The sequence below is a fragment of the Rana temporaria genome, chromosome 4 (genome assembly GCF_905171775.1).
Source record: "Rana temporaria chromosome 4, aRanTem1.1, whole genome shotgun sequence".
NCBI classification, from domain to species: domain Eukaryota; kingdom Metazoa; phylum Chordata; class Amphibia; order Anura; family Ranidae; genus Rana; species Rana temporaria.
The window spans coordinates 29,164,385-29,184,581 of NC_053492.1; the positions used below are offsets into that span (position 1 = coordinate 29,164,385).

The 20,197-nt window shown below is 47.1% G+C and overlaps 1 protein-coding gene across 1 annotated transcript in view; it reads right to left on the minus strand.

Annotated features, from left to right (window-relative positions):
* Nucleotides 1-20,197, minus strand: part of LOC120935585 — an 83,430-nt gene that overhangs the window by 33,339 nt on the left and 29,894 nt on the right. Inside the window, exon 8 of the mRNA XM_040347633.1 lies at nt 16,157-16,286. Within this exon, the coding sequence (XP_040203567.1) occupies nt 16,157-16,286 (130 nt within the window). The remainder of the gene's footprint in view (nt 1-16,156; nt 16,287-20,197) is intronic.

Here is a 20,197-nt window from a genome sequence, read left to right on the forward strand (position 1 = left end):
TAGGGGGCTTCTGACCCCCGATACTCCAGCGAGACATTAGGAGACTTTTAAGCCCTAAAACTCAGGTGATGACTTTAGAGGACGTCTGACCTTCCACAAGCTGAGACTTCAGAGGGTCTCTGACCCAGAAGACAAGACATTAGGAGACCCTTGACCCCTGATGCTCAAGCAGACTTTATGGGACCCCTGACACTAAAGCTGAAGGAGTTCCTCTGCCTCCTAACACATAGGCTGAGACTTTAGGAGGACTCTGATCCACAGCACTAAGGCTGAAACGTTAGAGAGCTTCGGACCTTCATGTTGACCCCTTTGACCCTTAAGTAGGGGACCTTTGGCACTTCATGCTCAACCTGAGACTTTAGGATTTCTCTGACCTTTGTCATTTAGAGTGAGTGAGTGAGTGAGTGACTTATATAGCGCAGCAAATGCGAACTTAATTTAGGCTGAGAATTTCGGGGACGTCTGACCCTTGAAACACAAGCAAATAATTTACAGAACCTCTGACCCTCAAACTGAGCTATACCTATAACCCCGCAATCTGAATCTTTAAGAGGACATACCTCTGACCCTCAAACTGGCACATATGCAGGCCTCTGATCCTTGATGTTCAAGCCAAGTCGTTTTAAGGGTCTTCTGAGCTCTCACACTCAAGGAGTCAGAACTAATCAAACGAAAAGTCCCCCAACTCTCAAGGGGACCTCCAACCCCTCAAGCTCAGACTTGGAGGGGGACCTCTGACCTCAGGACTTCGGGGGGACCTCCAACCTTTCAAGCTCAGATTTCGGGGGACCTCCTTCCAACAACTCAGGACTTCGGGGGACCTCCGACCCCCCCAAGCTCAGACTTGGGGGGGGGACCTCCGACCTCAGGACTTCGGAGGGACCTCCAACCTTTCAAGCTCAGATTTCGGGGGACCTCCTTCCAACAACTCAGGACTTCGGGGGACCTCCGACCCCCCCAAGCTCAGACTTGAGGGGGGGACCACCGACCCCCCCAAGCTCAGACTTGAGGGGGGGACCTCCGACCCCCCAAGCTCAAGACTGGGGGAACCTCCGACTCCTCAAGCTCAGACTTCGGGGGACCTCCGACCCCTCAAGCTCAGACTTGAGGGGGGGACCTCCGACTCCTCAAGCTCAGGACTAGGGGGACCTCCTTCCCCTCAAGCTCAAAATTCAGGGGACCTCCTTCCCCTCAAGCTCAGGACTAGGGGGACCTCCTTCCCCTCAAGCTCAAACTTCAGGGGACCTCCGACCCCTCAAGCTCAGACTTCGGGGGGGGGGGGGGGACTTCCGAAACCTCAAGCTCAGAACTAGGGAGACCTCCTTCCCCTCAAGCTCAGGACTAGGGGGACCTCCTTCCTCTCAAGCTCATACTTTGGGGGGACCTCCGACCCCCTCAAGCTCAGACTTAAGGGAGGACCTCCAACCCCTCAAGCTCAGACTTGGGGGAGGTGGGGCCTCCAACCCCCTCAAGCTCAGACTTGGGGGAGGTGGGGAGGACCTCCAACCCCTCAAGCTCAGACTTGGGGGGGGGACGACCTCCGACCCCCCTCAAGCTCAGGACTTCGGGGGACCTCCAACCCCTCAAGCTCAGACTTGGGAGGGGGGGGACCTCTGACCCCCTCAAGCTCAGACTTGGGGGGACCTCTGACCCCCTCAAGCTCAGACTTGGGGGGACCTCTGACCCCCTCAAGCTCAGACTTGGGGGGGGGGCCTCCGACCCTCAGTGCATAGTTTTCAGTATCGGTGAAGCAGATGGTCCAGTTTTAGATGGCTCAGCCTGGCTAGGGGTGTGTTAGTTCATAGCACCCCCTGCAGAGGACTACAACTCCCAGCATGCCACTGCAGTGACAGGCAACTGGCCTGCTGGGACTTGTAGTAGTCCTCCAAGGTTGGCCTAAGTGACCTCCCAGGCCCCTCCCACCCTGCAGCTCTCAGGAAACCCCCATGCACGGTCCTGTAAGGGAGAAGCGAACCCGATTGGTCCCCGCAGTGCTATGCTGAGCCTTGTGGTGCCACAATTGAGGAGGGCCGGGACTCCCGTGCTCTCATTGGTTGCAGGAGAGGAGACTAGGCTGTTGCATTTACCGGGTCCCGGATCTCCTCCATCTTTTTTTCCGGTCTCCTGTCAGCTCCTCCGCCCGGTCACCGCTTCCGGTCTCTGACCACCGCCCACCGCGCAGGACCAGACCTCGAGAGGATGGCGTACTGCGCATGCGCTAAGCGCCTCCACACCGCCCACTGCGCTTGCGCGGGGGTACGGGTAGCTTGCTCTACTGCGCATGCGTGAGCTTGCCTGATGCCTCTGTGGTCACATGGTGTGTTCATTGATGTCTGTTGTAGGAGAGGCAGAAGTCTTCACATGAGAATAAAAAGCACAGGTTACCTCTATGAAGCAATAAATCCTTCCAAATGGGCGCTAAAAAAAGCAGAGAACTCGAAAATAAAAACTAAAGATAGGACTTAATAGCATGACCAGTGTCATGTGACCGGCCTCTCCTCCAATCACGGACTTCTCTCCGGCAGTGCACATTTTTATTTTCATAGTGATCAAATTTTATTTTTGAGCTACAGTACAAGTTGTAAAATAAATAAGATCGTAGAAAATAACCAGAATTTGCTGGGAAAAAATGAGCGATGCAAATAAATCACATGTTTGGACCAATTAAATGGCACCAGGGATGTCCAAGGACAAGTAAACACAAATATTAATTGATACGTCAATGGTGCCATGTCTGTATATTAAAGCGGAGGTTCCGCGGGTTATGCATTTTTTATTTTTTTTTATAAAATCTGCAATGCTTTGTAATATAGCTAGCACGTTACTACTCACTTGTTAGCCGCTCTTCCCTCCGGTTCTCTTTTTTCGTCAAGAAGAATAACTTATAAAAATAAGTCCAGGGCTTTTCCATCTTGCTTGTGGGCATTGTGAAGCCCACAAGCAAACAGTTCCTGGATTCCGTGATGCGCCCTCGTCGCATGACGCGCTTTGCGAGTCATGTGACCCATGTCACATCACGTGGGACGCTAGCGTGAGAATACATGCCTCGCCTAGCTTTTTCGGATGGTCTCTTGGGAGTGTTGAAACGTCACTCCCAGGAGACCTTGCGCACAGCTCCCATTACGCCCCGAGTCGTCGGGGGAAAAGGAGCGACACGCCCACTCCCCGCAGGGAAGAAGACCCGGAAGTCATGCTGAATACAGGTAAGGGTACAGATCTTAAAAAAAGACAACGCTACAGGGATTTATTAAGGCTGCAGATATGATAGACAGAAAGTTCAAATTGAGGGTGAACCTCCTCTTTAAGTTGTGCCATGGATGTATATGGACAAAGGCAGTCCATGGACATCCGTGGATGAGTAAGAGGTGCTACAGATGTCCATTGACAAGTGAGCAAGGCCATGAAAGTCCATTGACAAAAGAGAGGTGGCATAGCTCAGTGGTCATCAACCCTGTCCTGCAGGGCCCACTAACAGGCCAGGTTTTATGTATTACCTTGGGAAGATGCAGTCTAGAATACTGCAATCACTGAGGAGCAAATGATATCACCTGTGATGTATTTCAGTTATCTTGCAAACCTGGCCTGTTAGTGGGCCCTGCAGGACAAGGTTGATGACCACTGGATAGCTGGCCATTGATAAGTAAGCGGCGTCATGGACGTCCATTGATAAGCAAACGGTAACATGGCCATCCCTTGACAAGTGAGTGATACGTGGATGTCCATGGACAAGTTAGTGATGCGTGGATGTCCATGGACAAGTGAGTGATGCGTGGATGTCCATGGACAAGTGAGTGGTGCCATGGATGTCCATGGACAAGTGAGTAATGCCATAGATGTCCATGGACAAGTGAGTGATGCGTGGATGTCCATGGACAAGTGATTGATACGTGGATGTCCATGGACAAGTGAGTGATACGTGGATGTCCATGGACAAGTGAGTGATACGTGGATGTCCATGGACAAGTGAGTGATGCGTGGATGTCCATGGACAAGTGAGAGATGCGTGGATGTCCATGGACAAGTGAGTGATGCGTGGATGTCCATGGACAAGTGAGTGATGCGTGGATGTCCATGGACAAGTGAGTGATGCGTGGATGTCCATGGACAAGTGAGTGATGCGTGGATGTCCATGGACAAGTGAGTGATGCGTGGATGTCCATGGACAAGTGAGTGATGCGTGGATGTCCATGGACAAGTGAGTAATGCCATAGATGTCCATGGACAAGTGAGTGATGCGTGGATGTCCATGGACAAGTGAGTGATGCGTGGATGTCCATGGACAAGTGAGTGATGCGTGGATGTCCATGGACAAGTGAGTGATGCGTGGATGTCCATGGACAAGTGAGTGATGCCATGGATGTCCATGGACAAGTGAGTGATGCGTGGATGTCCATGGACAAGTGAGTGATGCCATGGATGTCCATGGACAAGTGAGTGATGCGTGGATGTCCATGGACAAGTGAGTGATGCGTGGATGTCCATGGACAAGTGAGTGATGCGTGGATGTCCATTGACAAGTGAGTGATGCGTGGATGTCCATGGACAAGTGAGTGATGCGTGGATGTCCATTGACAAGTGAGTGATGCGTGGATGTCCATGGACAAGTGAGTGATGCGTGGATGTCCATGGACGAGTGAGAGATGCGTGGATGTCCAGTGACAAGTGAGAGATGCGTGGATGTCCATGGACAAACGAGTGATGCGTGGATGTCCATGGACAAGTGAGAGATGCGTGGATGTCCATGGACAAGTGAGTGATGCGTGGATGTCCATGGACAACTGAGTGATGTGTGGATGTCCATGGACAAGTGAGTGATGCGTGGATGTCCATGGACAAGTGAGTGATGCGTGGATGTCCATGGACAAGTGAGTGATGCGTGGATGTCCATGGACAAGTGAGTGATGTGTGGATGTCCATGGACAAGTGAGTGATGCGTGGATGTCCATGGACAAGTGAGTGATGCGTGGATGTCCATGGACAAGTGAGTGATGCGTGGATGTCCATGGACAAGTGAGTGATACGTGGATGTCCATGGACAAGTGAGAGATGCGTGGATGTCCATGGACAAGTGAGTGATGCGTGGATGTCCATTGACAAGTGAGTGATGCGTGGATGTCCATGGACAAGTGAGTGATGCGTGGATGTCCATGGACAAGTGAGTGATGCGTGGATGTCCATGGACAAGTGAGAGATGCGTGGATGTCCATGGACAAGTGAGTGATGCGTGGATGTCCATGGACAAGTGAGGGATGCGTGGATGTCCATGGACAAACGAGTGATGCGTGGATGTCCATGGACAAGTGAGTGATACGTGGATGTCCATGGACAAGTGAGTGATGCGTGGATGTCCATGGACAAGTGAGTGATGCGTGGATGTCCATGGACAAGTGAGTGATGCGTGGATGTCCATTGACAAGTGAGTGATGCGTGGATGTCCATGGACAAGTGAGTGATGCGTGGATGTCCATGGACAAGTGAGTGATGCGTGGATGTCCATGGACAAGTGAGTGATGCGTGGATGTCCATGGACAAGTGAGTGATGCGTGGATGTCCATGGACAAACGAGTGATGCGTGGATGTCCATGGACAAACGAGTGATGCGTCGATGTCCATGGACAAGTGAGTGATGCGTGGATGTCCATGGACAAGTGAGTGATGCGTGGATGTCCATGGACAAGTGAGAGATGCGTGGATGTCCATGGACAAGTGAGTGATGCGTGGATGTCCATGGACAAACGAGTGATGCGTGGATGTCCATGGACAAACGAGTGATGCGTCGATGTCCATGGACAAGTGAGTGATGCGTCGATGTCCATGGACAAGTGAGTGATGCGTGGATGTCCATGGACAAGTGAGTGATGCGTGGATGTCCATGGACAAGTGAGTGATACGTGGATGTCCATGGACAAACGAGTGATACGTCGATGTCCATGGACAAGTGAGTGATGCGTGGATGTCCATGGACAAGTGAGTGATGCGTGGATGTCCATGGACAAGTGAGAGATGCGTGGATGTCCATGGACAAGTGAGAGATGCGTGGATGTCCATGGACAAGTGAGTGATGCGTGGATGTCCATTGACAAGTGAGTGATGCGTGGATGTCCATGGACAAGTGAGGGATGCGTGGATGTCCATGGACAAGTGAGTAATGCGTGGATGTCCATGGACAAGTAAGTGATGCGTGGATGTCCATGGACAAGTGAGTGATGCGTGGATGTCCATGGACAAGTGAGTAATGCGTGGATGTCCATGGACAAGTGAGTGATGCGTGGATGTCCATGGACAAGTGAGTGATGCGTGGATGTCCATGGACAAGTGAGTGATGCGTGGATGTCCATGGACAAGTGAGTGATGCGTGGATGTCCATGGACAAGTGAGTGATGCATGAATGAGTCTTTCACATCGCTGTGAAGGCTTTGACTAGACCACTCCAAAACCTTAATTTTTTTTTAATTTTTAACCATTTAGAGGTGGACTTGCTGGTGTATTTCGGACCATTGTCCTGCTGCGTAACCGAAGTGCACTTGTGCTTGAGGTCACAAATTAATGGCCAGACATTCTCCTTCAAGAGTTTCTGGTAGAGTGCAGAATTCATGGTTCCAATAATTATGGAAAGTTGTCCGGGTCCTGAAGATGCAAAGCAGCCCCAGACCACCCCATTAAATTGCAATGTGACAAATAGGCAACTCCTTTCCTCATATGGATTAGTGGTTCCAAATTAATAATAATTGCTGCAGTAGGGAACAGCATCTTTCCAAACAACGGTTTTGTTTATTCTGCGCAAACGGACATTATTTAACCACTTGAGACCCGCGCTGTAGACGAAAGACGTCCACAGCGCGGCTCTCAAGTGCCGGGTGGACGTCCTATTTTCATTCCCCGGGGGCGCGCAGCGGGGAAAAACTGTGCCCGGCGCATCGCTGAGAAGCCAATGCGTGTGCCTGGCGGCCGCGATGTCCGCCAGGTACCCGCGATCGGCGGTGACAGCAGGGACGTGGAGCTCTGCGTGTAAACACAGAGCTCCACATCCTGTCAGGGAGAGAGGAGACCGATGCTGTGTCCCTTGTACATAGGTACACAGCATCGATCACCCTCCTCCAGTCAGTCCCCCTCCACACACAGTTAGAATCGCTCCCAGTTTACACATTTAACCCCTTCCTCGCCCCCTAGAGTTAACCCCTTTACTGCCAGTCACATTTATACAGTAATCAATGCATTTTTATAGCACTGTTCGCTGTGTAAATGTGAATGGTCCCAAAATAGTGTCAAAAGTGTCCGATATGTCCGCCGCAATATCACAGGACTGACAAAAAAAAAAAAACGCAGATCGCCACCATTACTAGTAAAAAATAAAAAATAAATCAAATCTATCCCCTATTTTGTAGGCGCTAGAACATTTGTGCAAACCAATCAATATACGCTTATTGCGATTTGTTTTTTACAAAAAATATGTAGAATACGTATCGGCCTAAACTGAGGAAAAAAAAATATAAAAAAATAAAAAATAAAATTGGGATATTATTATAACAAAAAGTAAAAAATTGTGTTTTTTTTTCAAAATTTTCTGTCTTTTTTTGTATATAGCGCAAAAAATAAAAACCGCAGAGGTGATCAAATACCACCAAAAGAAAGTTCTATTTGTGGGGAAAAAAAATGATAAAAATATAATTTGGGTACAGCATTGTATGACCGCGCAATTGTCATTCAAAATGCGTCAGCACTGAAAATTGGTCTGGGCAGGAAGGGTGTTTAAGTGCCCAGTAATGAAGTGGTTAAACACATGATTACGTAGGCATCACATTAATATTACAACTGTATTCTATTTTGTATGTTTGCCTATGTATTGCACACTGCACTCCCTGTGCACACGGCCCTAATGTTTTCATTACATTGCATTCTTTTAAGGTCCTGATTAGAATTAGCTTGCCTATGTTACTCCCCTTGTTATCATAAAAGTACAATTGTAATATTAATGTGATACCTACGTAATCCTGTGTATAAAAAAAAACTTAAATTGCACCAAATAAACAGAACATTTATTTGGAAAGATACCGAGTGCATCTTTTGTATCTGCTCTCTACTGCAGTAATAACCACTAATCAATATGAGGATAGGAGTTGCCTATCCATAAACTGTCCACACCAGTTGGCGAGCCAGCCAGGAGGGAATTTACAGGCGTTACTCCCTTTAATCGAATGGTATCGATTGGTGGTTATATGTTATGTCGTCACTGTAATGGAACTATGTATTCTGCCTGGACATCTATAATCATCATGCAGTGAGGCATACAAAGGGTTAATTGTAGAGTGACTTTTGGGCACAGATTGAGCCAGGAGATGGGGTGGCAAGTGAATCATAATCCATGTTTGCAGGATGTCTGGAGATATCACAAGTTGTTGGCTATTCAATGTGGGGACACATTCTTTTGAAAGGTGTTAATTGCATCTACTCCTAGACATTTCATTGTCCCTTGTGTAAAGGTGTTATGTATGCTAAATACTGTTTATGTGTGGAATGTACTTGGAGACAGAACGTCTGTCTAGAGATGTGGATTGGAAGGAGATCATTGTGTGATGGTGTTTTGTTTGAGTTCTGTTAATGAAGGAATGTTTAGTAATTAGCTCAAAGAATGTGTTTGAAGCTTCCCCACGGTGTGATGTGTGGGTGGGGACAGTTTGATTGTTCATGTGCCTTGAAGACTGTATAAAATCTCAGAGTGAACCATTAAAAATCAGTCCTACTTGACCCTTCAAAACGTAGCCCCGTCTCGTTCTTGAAAGGGCGTTCGATGGGATTACTATTCTGCTCATTTTACAGCTGAACCGGACTCTCTCTCTGGATCTCGTGGATGGGATATACCGGCTGTACCTGCATATCGCAACTTGCCAGGGAAAAGGACTACTCCAATGGCCGATACCCCCTCACTACCAGGGTAGCCGTTACAGTCACTGTATCAGAATGATGGATCAAGGGTGACGAATTATTAATTTGGAACCAATTATCAATATGAGGATAGGAGTTGCCCATCTATAAAATTTCCAGAACAATGCTAAAAAAATATATAAAAAAAAAATAAAAATCAGGAAGGGGGAAAATACTTTTTCACAGCACTGTAGCTGCTAGAAAGTAGTGGCCAGGCATGTGCAGTGCACAGTCCATGCAAACATAGGACAGCCAGAGCAAGGGGGCAGGGCAGTACACCCATTCTAAATCATGCATTAGCAGCAGGAGAGGGGGTGCAGTCCTGCATCCTTGCCCTGGGGGCTGCATGAACCTGTCCAGGTACTGCTCCTGTGGGCGCCAGTATATTTATAACTTGAAGCTAAAAGAACTCCTGTGTCCCTCAATGGTCAAGAAATAAATAGAGTAAAACCTTGGATTGCGAGTAACACAGTTTACAAGCGTTTTGCAATACGAGCCGTTTTTTTTATTCCGACTCGATTTGCAAGCGTTGTTTTGCAAGACAATCAGAATTTAAGCCTCTGGGGTTTTTCAGTACCGCATTTGGCCAAAGGTGCGTGGGCACCGGTGGCGCTTGGAGCCATTCGGAGACACTCAAACACTCCGTTCCTGATTGCCCCTGAGAGGTTTCCGAGCAGGTCCGGCGCCCCCTCCCCAACCTCTGGCCACATGCAGTACTGCATACAATAGCAGTCATTATGGAACAAATTATACGTGTTTCCATTGATTCCTATTGGGAAACGCGCTTTGATATACAAGTGCTTTGGATTACAAGCATGCTTCTGTAACAGATTATGCTCGTAATCCAAGGTACTACTGTAGGTTTGAATATACACAAATATTCTCAGCACACACACTCATCAGGAATGAAAACGCAAAGCCAGGTCTCTAGAAAGAGAAATTTTATTGCTGAAGTTGTGACTACAGGTAGTAAGAAAGGTTTATAAAACTCGGACTTCTAACTCAGGAACATACTGACTCGCAGAGCTAACACAGAAGGTGGTGGGGGGGAGGAAGACAAAAAACAGTGGCAGTCCAGAGAGACACACAGCGCAGCCTCCACCAACAGCCACAAATACAATGTGTGGGGTGACCTCCTGCACCAAGGGCAACTCCAGCCGCAAAGCTTCCTGTGCCGATTAAAGAAAACCTGTCATTACAGCTAGGGGGGGCAATAGGTAAAGACTGAAGGTAACAGGAGGTGAAGGTACACGACTACTCTATTGTTACTCCCAAAACCCACAGTATGCCAATCTTCACTTCAAAGCCAGACACACTCCTGCATCCCATAGTGCAGGGATATGCAATTAGCGGACCTCCAGCTGTTGCAGAACTACAAGTACCACGAGGCATTGCAAGACTGACAGCCACAAGGATGACACCCAGAGGCATGATGGGACTTTTTGCAACAGCTGGAGGTCCGCTAATTGCATATCCCTGCCATAGTGTAATCCTCATTCCAAGGGGATTTATACTTCTTTTTTTTATTATTACACATATGAAACAGATCAACTTCAAGTAAATCTAAAGCCCAAACTTATATGTGTATAAAAGAAGCTCCGCGGTCAGTTAAAAGATTGATAACAAATATTTGCTACATAACCTATAAACTATTTCACGATATTAGAAATGTTTCTTTCGAAATTCAATCTGTGGTCAGCTATAACTTCTAAAACTGTGATATAAATATTACATTTCCTACGACTAATGGAAACGGTACTCCGCGAGGAACCCTCTGAACATTCCATCTGCTCATGCGATTGTCTCACAGCTTTTCCCAGAACTCAAAAGAACGCCTTTTAACGACTTGTCTGCCAAGGTAGGTCTCTAAACATCTTGGTAGTCAAGGGGTCAAAACAAGCTGGCAATGTCTTGTTCAACATGCTCCTTGCTTTTATTTAATCGGAAGACAAATCCCCCTCCCCTCCCATGATGGTTCCCGAGCTCTTCCTCTGCTCCAGGAAGCCTGAGACCCTGGGAAATATTGCCAGGATGGCGAGAAGGAACAGATCAGGGATTAATCCTATTCTGAGGCCAATGAACAAGGAAGCGCTCAATTCAGGGCACTTCCAGGTTAGGAGCGGTCAGAATCCTGGCTAAAATGAGGGGAAACCCGCTGACCAAAATGTGGGGAAACCCGCTGACAGTCCTGTGCTTGATTAGCTGGAGTCGAGGGCAGGAGAGACATTGGGGGGGGGGGGGGAAGATTTATAAAACTGCGGAGTGTAAAATCGCGTGCAGCTCAGAAACCTATTAGCTTCCAGGTTTTATTGTCAAAGCTTAAGCTGTCCATAGACGGTTTGAATCTCAGCCGTTTCAGCAAGATTCCAAACCATGTATGGGCAAGGCTTAATGTACCCAAGTTGATTTGATTGATTAATTTGGGTACAGGCAGCCTGACGGATTTTACATGCGATTATTGCTGCCGGCTGTTATAGAAAATCGCTCTACTGTGTTGGTGGGGGAATCTCTCCCGCAGACCCATTGGGCCAGATTCATCAAGAGATACGACGGCGGATCTCCTGATCTGCCGTCGTATCTGTGAGAGACGACGGTCGTATCTGTGAGATCCCACGGTCGGATCATAAGAATCAGTTCCTCATAGATCTCCCTTAGATCCGACTGGTGTAAGTGACTTACACGAGTCGAATCTTAGGCTGCAATCTACCGCCGGCCGCTAGGTGTCGTCGCTTTTTTTTACGCGTCGCATATGCAAATGAGGACAACCGCCGATTCAAGTCCGTACGCCCGCCGCTTTTTTTTTTTAACGTTGTTTGCGTTCGGCTTTTTCCGGCGGATAGCTACCCCTGCTATATGAGGGGTAGCTAATGTTAAGTATGGCCGTCGTCCCCGCACCGAGATTCAAATTTTTACGTCATTTGCGCAAGTCGATCGGGAATACGGATGGCCGCAATTGACGTACCCGCCGCTAACAATGACGTCCTAGCGACGTCATTTAGAGCATGCGCACTGGGATATTTCGCCGGCGGCGCATGCGCAGTTAAATCGGCGCGGGAACGCGCCTGATTTGAATTGTACACTCCCCCTAGCCGCGGAATTTGCATTCCGCCGGGGGGAGTTACGATCCGACGGTGCAATTTGCGAGGTAAGTGCTTGATGAATACTGCACTAGCCTCGCTAAATTGCACCGGCGGATCGTAAAACACGTCGATCTAGCGGATCTAAAGATCCGCTGATCTACATGAATCTGGCCCATTGTGTTCTCCCGGTGGGGGAAGGTGTCCCTGCTGGGAGAACACAATAGCTCCGCAGGAGGGGTTCCCCACAGTCAGTGTTGATGGGCGCATCAAGAGATCACTGGTTGCAGGAAAGAAAAAAAAAAAATCGCTGTCTATAGCCAGTCTTAATTGAACAAGTTAAAAACTGATTGGCTGCCATGCACAGCGGCACCAGATTCTGTGTGCTCCAGTTTTAGTAAATCTACCTCGAGGGTTCGGATAGACCCCTATTATCTCCATAAAGAGAATCTTTCACCTGCCAACGCTATCACTTAGGGGACTTGCTTGCCCCTTTGTGAAAGCAATAAAGTTAAAAGATAAAAATATAAAAAAGTGTTTAAAAAAAAAAAAACAATATTAAAATAAATTAAAATAAAAATGTTAAAAAGCAACCCGCTTCTCTCTGCACACACAAAAAAAGCAAACATGCACACAGGGCGCCCTCGTGTATGTAAACAGTGAAAGCGCAACACACATTATTACACACTATTATGTCTAAACGAATCACCTGTAAAAAAAATTAAATTGTAGCTTATGGACAATTTGGGGTGCCATTTTTTTTTTTACCATTTCACGGGTACACACAATTTGAAGACCTGCTCAAACTTGGCAAGTCAGAATCATGGGCGTAATTACTGCAATTCCAAATTGCAATCGGTGCAAAACGTGCATGTAGGTGCCATTGATTCTAAATGGCACACCAAACACAGCACGGTTTTGCCGTGTAACAGAATCACGCTGTAATCGCGTCAGAACGCAATTTTAACCACTTAAGGACCGCCTCCTGCACATATAAGTCGGCAGAATGGCACGGCTGGGCACAGGCAGGTACCTGTACGTAGCCGTGGGTCACGTTCGACCCGGTCCAAAGCGCCGTGACTGCGCCCACGGACCCGATCGCCGCCGGTGTCCCGCGATCGGGTCACAGGAACTGAACGGGGAGAGGTGAGTGTAAACACACCTTCCCCGTTCTTCTGTGTGGCAGTGTCACTGATCGTCTGTTCCCTGATATAGGGAACGACGATCAGTGACGTCACTACTACAGCCACACCCCCCTACAGTCAGAATCACTCCCTTAGGGCACACTCAACCCCTTAGCGCCCCCTAGTGGTTAACCCCTTCACTGCCATTGTCATTTTCACAGTATCAGTGCATTTTTATAGCACTTTTCGCTGTGAAAAGGACAATGGTCCCAAAAATAAGTCAAAAGTGTCCTATGTGTCCGCCATAATGTCGCAGTCACAATAAAAATGTAATCGCTGATCGCAGCCATTACTAGTAAATGACACGCGGAATCACGTGAAGACCGCCCACACAAAACTGCGAGTGGGAGAGCGAGTTACCGCTATGCAAAGTGTGAACGGGGCCCGTTTCACATCCATTTACTTGACGCAACCCCCATCTTATATGTGTTACCAAAAAATGCCTGAAAAAGTAAAAAATAAATAAAAAATCTCTGGTAGAGCGGTTAAACAAGGTTTTTATTTTATGGACAGAAGTGGGTTTGGGTTAACAGCTCTGTTGGGTTTTTCAGTGACAAAAAAATTAGGAGGGAATACCCCAAAACAGGGATCCTCAAACTACGGCACCTCCAGCTGTTGTGGAACTACAAGTCCCATGAGGCATTGTAAAACTCTCACATTCACAGCCATGACTGGGCATGATGGGAATTATAGTTCCCGAACACCTGGAGGGCCGTAGTTTGAGGATCCCTGTCCTAAAATGGAGGCGCAATCCCGATTCTGACATTTCATATCCACCGATTTACCTTCTCTTGCCAACAAACTTTTTGAAAATTTTTGTTAAATTACCGTACATAAAGTACAAGGAAGCAGTCAGATTTACGTTGGATACACACAAGCTCTTAAAACAATATTCTCTGCAGTCTCTAAAGACATGCAACATCTACTATGCTCTTGGGTCTTCACCTGGGTTTAGGCCACACGAGGGAGCTCAGAAGTAAGGGGGAGGTAGTTTTTGGGGCCCTCCGATCCCTGATCGGAAGGTCCGTGCATTCCTATGGACTGGAGGGTATAAACTAAATTGTGCCCTCTTGGTCTGAGAACTGCTTCCCCATCCGTTTTGGTGAACCAAATCGGAGGCAGCCAAGGTGTACACTGACAGCGGATTCCTTTTACGCCCAGACACCCATAGAGCCGAGTAGGGTCTTGTCCATAGCCACTCTGCATAAACTGACCCCGTCATCCACCCTGCTCCGATCAGCTCACTGATCCCCTGATCGGAATCGAATCCACCTCGGGTGAAAGGGCCCTTTTGCTTAACACCTTGGAAATAATTTGTAGACTATTGCCCCCCAACTTTGCATAGTAAGATGGGGGGGGCTAGGGTGGTAACAGAGCTCACATGATAAGCCTATACTACATTAGGTGTACCAGGTGCTTGGTTTCTTTGGGCGAGAAGGCTGAGTTTTGATGCAATGGTATGTACTGTCACCTTGTGGTATCCCCTTTTACTGCCTTTATGCCACCTTGCAGCATATGTTTCAGCAGCAAGCTCATGCTAGAGAGTGGGGTCTCCAAACTTTCTAAACAAAGGGCCAGTTTACCGTCCTTGACTAGGGCCAATGGGAGTTGAAAATATCCCGGCGTCCAGTGGAAGGAATAGTTCCCTATCGTTGGTGTCAGTATAGTGCCCCATCGTTGGTGGTGTTGTGAGGAACTGTGCCCCTTTGACGTCAGTGGGAGAAATAATGCCCCATTGTTGGTGTCAATGAATGGCATAGTGCCCCAACAAAGGGACACATTTGGTCCCCAGGCCACACAGTTTGGAGTCCAATGCTCTAGACATATAGGATAGTTCACAAAATGACGTATCACTCCAGTATGTTGGGATATCCATCAAACCACAGCTAATTGTTAATTCATTTGTTAATTGACAACCAGCATAGTCATATGACTTACAAGGTAGAATGTTAAAGGGAGAACGCCAGGCAAAGCATAAACCTCAGGAATAAACTCACACAGCAGAACTATCTACTTCTGTACATTTCTGGGTGCAGCATTTGGAAGACAAAATAAGGTCACATAATCTTTAGGTCCCGCAGGGAAATAAATCAGCAGGTTCCAGACAAATAACCAGCCGTTACACATAATAGGCCCGATATACGATGCATCTTATTAGGGGTAGCCAAGACGGCTATTTGTCTAACTAATAACAGGCACAGAGACACATGTGTGGCCTCAAAACAAGCCTATATCTGTGATAGGTACACTCCCTTGTGTGCCCCCCCAGGGTGTACTGACTCCTCCTGGGCGCCAAGACCACAACAAAGGTTGTCAGGACGGCGTTCCTTGATCTTTTCTGCAGATTGGGAACCCGGAAGCGCTCAGCTCTGAGCACTTCTGGGTTTAGAGCTGTCAAACCCCTTGACATAGTGGATTGGGGACTTTTTGTCCTAAATCTGTTTGGGAGGAGTGAAGGGGAGAAATTAGGGATCTAAATCCCTGGAAGTCTCCATAAAGAGTACCTGCCCATAAAAAAATAAATAAGTATAACAAAAAAAAAGTAACAACCCCCCATCCCACACACACACACACACGAACGTATAAACACAAAAGACAAGTATGCGTACAGAAAGAATGATTGTATAACACATATTAGGCATGCCAACGTAAGCTGAATATTTCTGAAGCCATCACTTTTGGTTAACTCTAAACTGGTGGAAAAAAAAAAGTGTTGCCTATTGAGAATTTTGGGTAGTCTGTGGCTGGACAGTGAAAGGAGAAGTAACGCAATGACGAGTTCATCTCTCTGCAGCACACAAAATTGATTGGAATCTCGTACTGCTTCTTCCTCTCTCACTCCAGCCCTGCTGTACAGGGACTGCAAAACAGGTCAAAGTCATGCAGAGAACACTTAGCTTCACAAACCTCAGCACTATGCAGCCCAACCAAAATATTCTTGCTTGCATTTCATCATCTACACAACAGTCCCACAGCTTGACTTCCATGGAAAATAAACCCTGTATTCAGGTATGATGGATGACCTATGTTACCCGTGTAGTCCAGGCAGTAATCGGACTTGTGACTCTGCATTGGAAGACTGTGGGCTTTTATTTGATCCCATCTGCAGACCACAGGAAAGAGGAAGATCTTTTGATGGTTATGTCTGAAGAATGACTGTGATCTTGATGACCTTTGAACAAAGCAGACTGTGACATTGCAAACAGGCTCCGCCCACTTCTGCCCTCCCCTGAGGAGTTCAGGAAGACTGGGATCTTACACTAAGGCACGTTTTGAGGCCGCAGAATTGCTCTCCTTACTGTGAAACAAAATCGGCACGGCTTGTCTACCAAACTCAAGTTAACTTAAAAGGATAAGTCAGAGAAAATCTATAAAACACAACACTCCTTTCACTTACAGAGTCCTACAAACGTCAAAAAATATGTTCAGCCTCGCCGGTGCCCTTTATAGCAACAAAGGAGAACAGAAATCAGGCTTGCGGTGGGAGGGTCTGCTTTGTAAGCTTATAGGTAAGAAGGGGCGGTATCTAGATGGGCTTAGAGTAAGGCAAGCGTCACCAGCAAGGTGAGGTTGTTGACCCATTTTTGCTAGCCCCTTGAGTTTGCCGATCGTGTTACTGGCTGGCACAGCGATCATGTGATCGGCAGCCCATCCTATTGTCGCTTTGTGTGACTGGGAGCTTTCCATGGCAGTATGAGTAGAGCCAGGAAAATGGAATTAGGCCCCTATAACACAGGGAGGATTCTGTTGAGATCTGCAAGGGATCTGTCCGTGCTGAACAGAGCGGGGCGGACGAGCCATCTGTGTCCGTTTCGTTTCTGCAGAGCGGACATGGGCAGTAAGGACTAAACAGACTACACTATCCGTTTACACCAGACTGACCTCTGATCCGCCTAGATGGAGGATGACAGATCCCCTTCTGTCCTTTTTTAGCTGACCGGAGACACAAGTCCGTTTACACCTGTCGGTCCATAGGGGCGAATGGGACCATCTGATCAGGTCCACCTGAAAAACGGACAGGTGGACCTTATTGGATCCTTCGTGTGAAAGGGGTCTTAATGGCTCAATGGGCAGGCAAAAGGTGGGGCAGCCGCAAAGGCTCTGAAATGTTTCACCTTCGCTGTATGTAGCTATATAGTATAGTAGGGATGGGGGCGATTACAAGGGCGTGCGTGTTACTTTACAAATCTTATGGCCGATAAAACATTTTTTACATTTGCGTTGCTTGTCTGCAGCCGTCCTTTAAAGCTGAACTCCAGGCAGGTCACTTGTCAAATACTTTGATTTTTGGGGTTACTTTTAAAAACCACCTAGTTTCTGAGGCCGGCCTTAGACGGTTTGAATCTTGGCTGGATCAGCAGAAACCGGCTGAGATTGGAACCACGTATGGGCAGGCTGAATGAACCCAAGTTGATTGATCGATCAACTTGGGTACAACCAGCCTGCCGGACTTTACATAATCGTTAGTGGCTGGTTTAGCCGCTAGCAATAATCACTGTCTTCTCCGGGTGGGGACGGCTTACCCCGCCCCCCTATCAGGAGAATGTAATGGATCGGCGGGAGGGATTCCCTTGTCAATATGGGTTGCTGGAAAGAAATTCACTCCATTAGTAAAATACTTTGCAAAAGGAGGTGATGCCATCGTTGTGCATTAGAAACCGCAGCCACACCCGAGCTGGGGTAGTAATTACAGAATCTCTGATGTCATTTCCAGGCCACGGGAAACAACTACAAATCAATTTACACAATAAAAATTGCAGCCATTATTGGGCGTTAACGCGGTCGGGTTTTGCTGCCAATGCTTGAATCCCCCACATCGCTGCATAGCCGGTCACAGCTTAGTGGGGGGGGACAGAGTCTGAGATGCCCGGTTTTTTTCCACTGCAGCCAGCGGTAATGCAATTATGTGGCTGCTGGTAAAAGGGAACTATAGCAGGGATGTTTTAAGACTGGTGGCCGGGGAAGAAGTGGTACAGCAGCCACCGGTCTTAAGCTGACCATAGACGGAGCAAAATGTATTTCTTGCAACCACGGGTTGCCGTTAACATAAATCGCTCTATTCCCCAATCCCTGCCGCCAAGCCATTGTGTTATACCAGCTGGGGGGGCAGGGAAAGCCACACCCGTCGGGAGAACACAGTGTTTATTGCTAGCTTAAATGTAAAAATGTGAAATCCAACAGGCTGGTTGTACCCAAATTGAGCAACAACTTGGTGCATTCAGCCCGCCAATATATAATTTGAATCTTAGATGGTTCAGCAGGAACTGGCCAGTATTCTAACCCTCTATGGCCGGCTTTACAAAAGGAAAATAAGGACACTGATCATATTAGTTTGAATGACTTCAAAGGGGTTACAGAAGTGGATTAACCACTTCATACTCTGCCCATTGTCAAATAACGTCCGCAGGAGGGATCTCTCATCCTGGGCAAACGTCATACGCCGTCCTTGGGCTGGAAGTGGTTAAAATATCCACACTGTTGTCATTAACCACTTCACATCCTGCCCATATACATATGACATCCGCAGGAGGGATCTCCCATGCTGGGCTTCCAGGCCGTCTAGGGGGCGCGAGTCCGCCCGCCGCGTTACTCGGGAGCCGATGCGCGTGCCCGGGGGCCGTAATGTCCGCCGGGCACCCGCGATTGCCGGATAACAGGGCAGGACCCTGGATCTGTGTGTGTAAACACACAGATCCACGTTTATACAATGGAAAATAAAAGTTTTTGGGACTTTAAATGAGGCTAGAACCAAAGGGGTAACTTCCTCCATCCCTATTATCATCTGTTAGAAGGGGGGGAAAACCAGGGCTGTGGAGTCAGAGTCGGTGTCGAGGAGTCGGAGGAAATTTTGGGTACCTGGAGTCGGCAAACAATGTTCCGACTCCTACTAAATTTAGATTGTCGAGACATTTAGGAGTCAAAACATTAATCATTAAAACATTAATCTACCGACTCCACAGCCCTGGGGAGAACGGGTAGTGGGACTTTAAATGAAGCACACGGCAGTAAAAAATTATATTATATATATATATATTATATATTAATTATATTTATATATATATATATATAAATAAAAAATATATATAAAAAATATATATATTATTTTACTGCCGTGTGCTTCATTTAAAGTCCCACTACCCGTTCTCCCCCCTTTTTAACACAGATCCACGTCCTGTCAGGTGAGAGGAGAGTGATGGTGTGTTCCCAGTACAGAGGAACACCGACCAGTCTCCTCCCCTTGTGAGTCCCCTCCCCCCTACACATTTAACCCCTTGATCGCCCCCTAGTGTTAACCCCTTCCCTGCCAGTGACATTTCTACAGTAATCAGTTCCTTTTTTATAGCACTGATCGCTGTATAAATGTGAACGGTCCCAAAATAGTGTCAAAAAAGTGTCCGTTATGTCCGCTGCAATGTCATAATAAAAAAATAAAAAAAAAATAATCGCAGATCGCCGTCTTTAGTAGTAAAACAAATGCCATAAATCTATCCCCTATTTTGTAGACGCAATAACTTTTGCCAATCAATATACACTTTTTTACCAAAAATATGTAGAATACGTATCGGCCTAAACTGAGGAAAATTATTATTATTATAATTTTTTAATTAGGATACTTATTATAGCAAAAAGTAAAAAATATTGTGTTATTTTCAAACTTGTCGCCGCTCTTCTTTTGTTTATAGTGCAAAAAATAAAAACCGCAGAGGTGATCAAATACCACCAAATAATAAATAAAAAAATTCATATGGGTATAGCGTTGCATGATTGCGCAATTGTCAAAGGGCGACATCGCTGCAAACTGAAAATTGGCCTGGGCAGGAAGGGGGTGAAAATGCCCGGTATTGAATAAGACCATATTTGCTGAGCAATGTCACTTAAAAAAAATGCTTGAAAAATTCTGCCAGAAGTTCAGCTTGAAATTTACACATACTCAACCAGAGCCCTCCAAAAAGCATCAATATTAATGTACGGTGTGCAGAAAGTGGAAGCAGAAGCATTCAGTGCAGCATGACA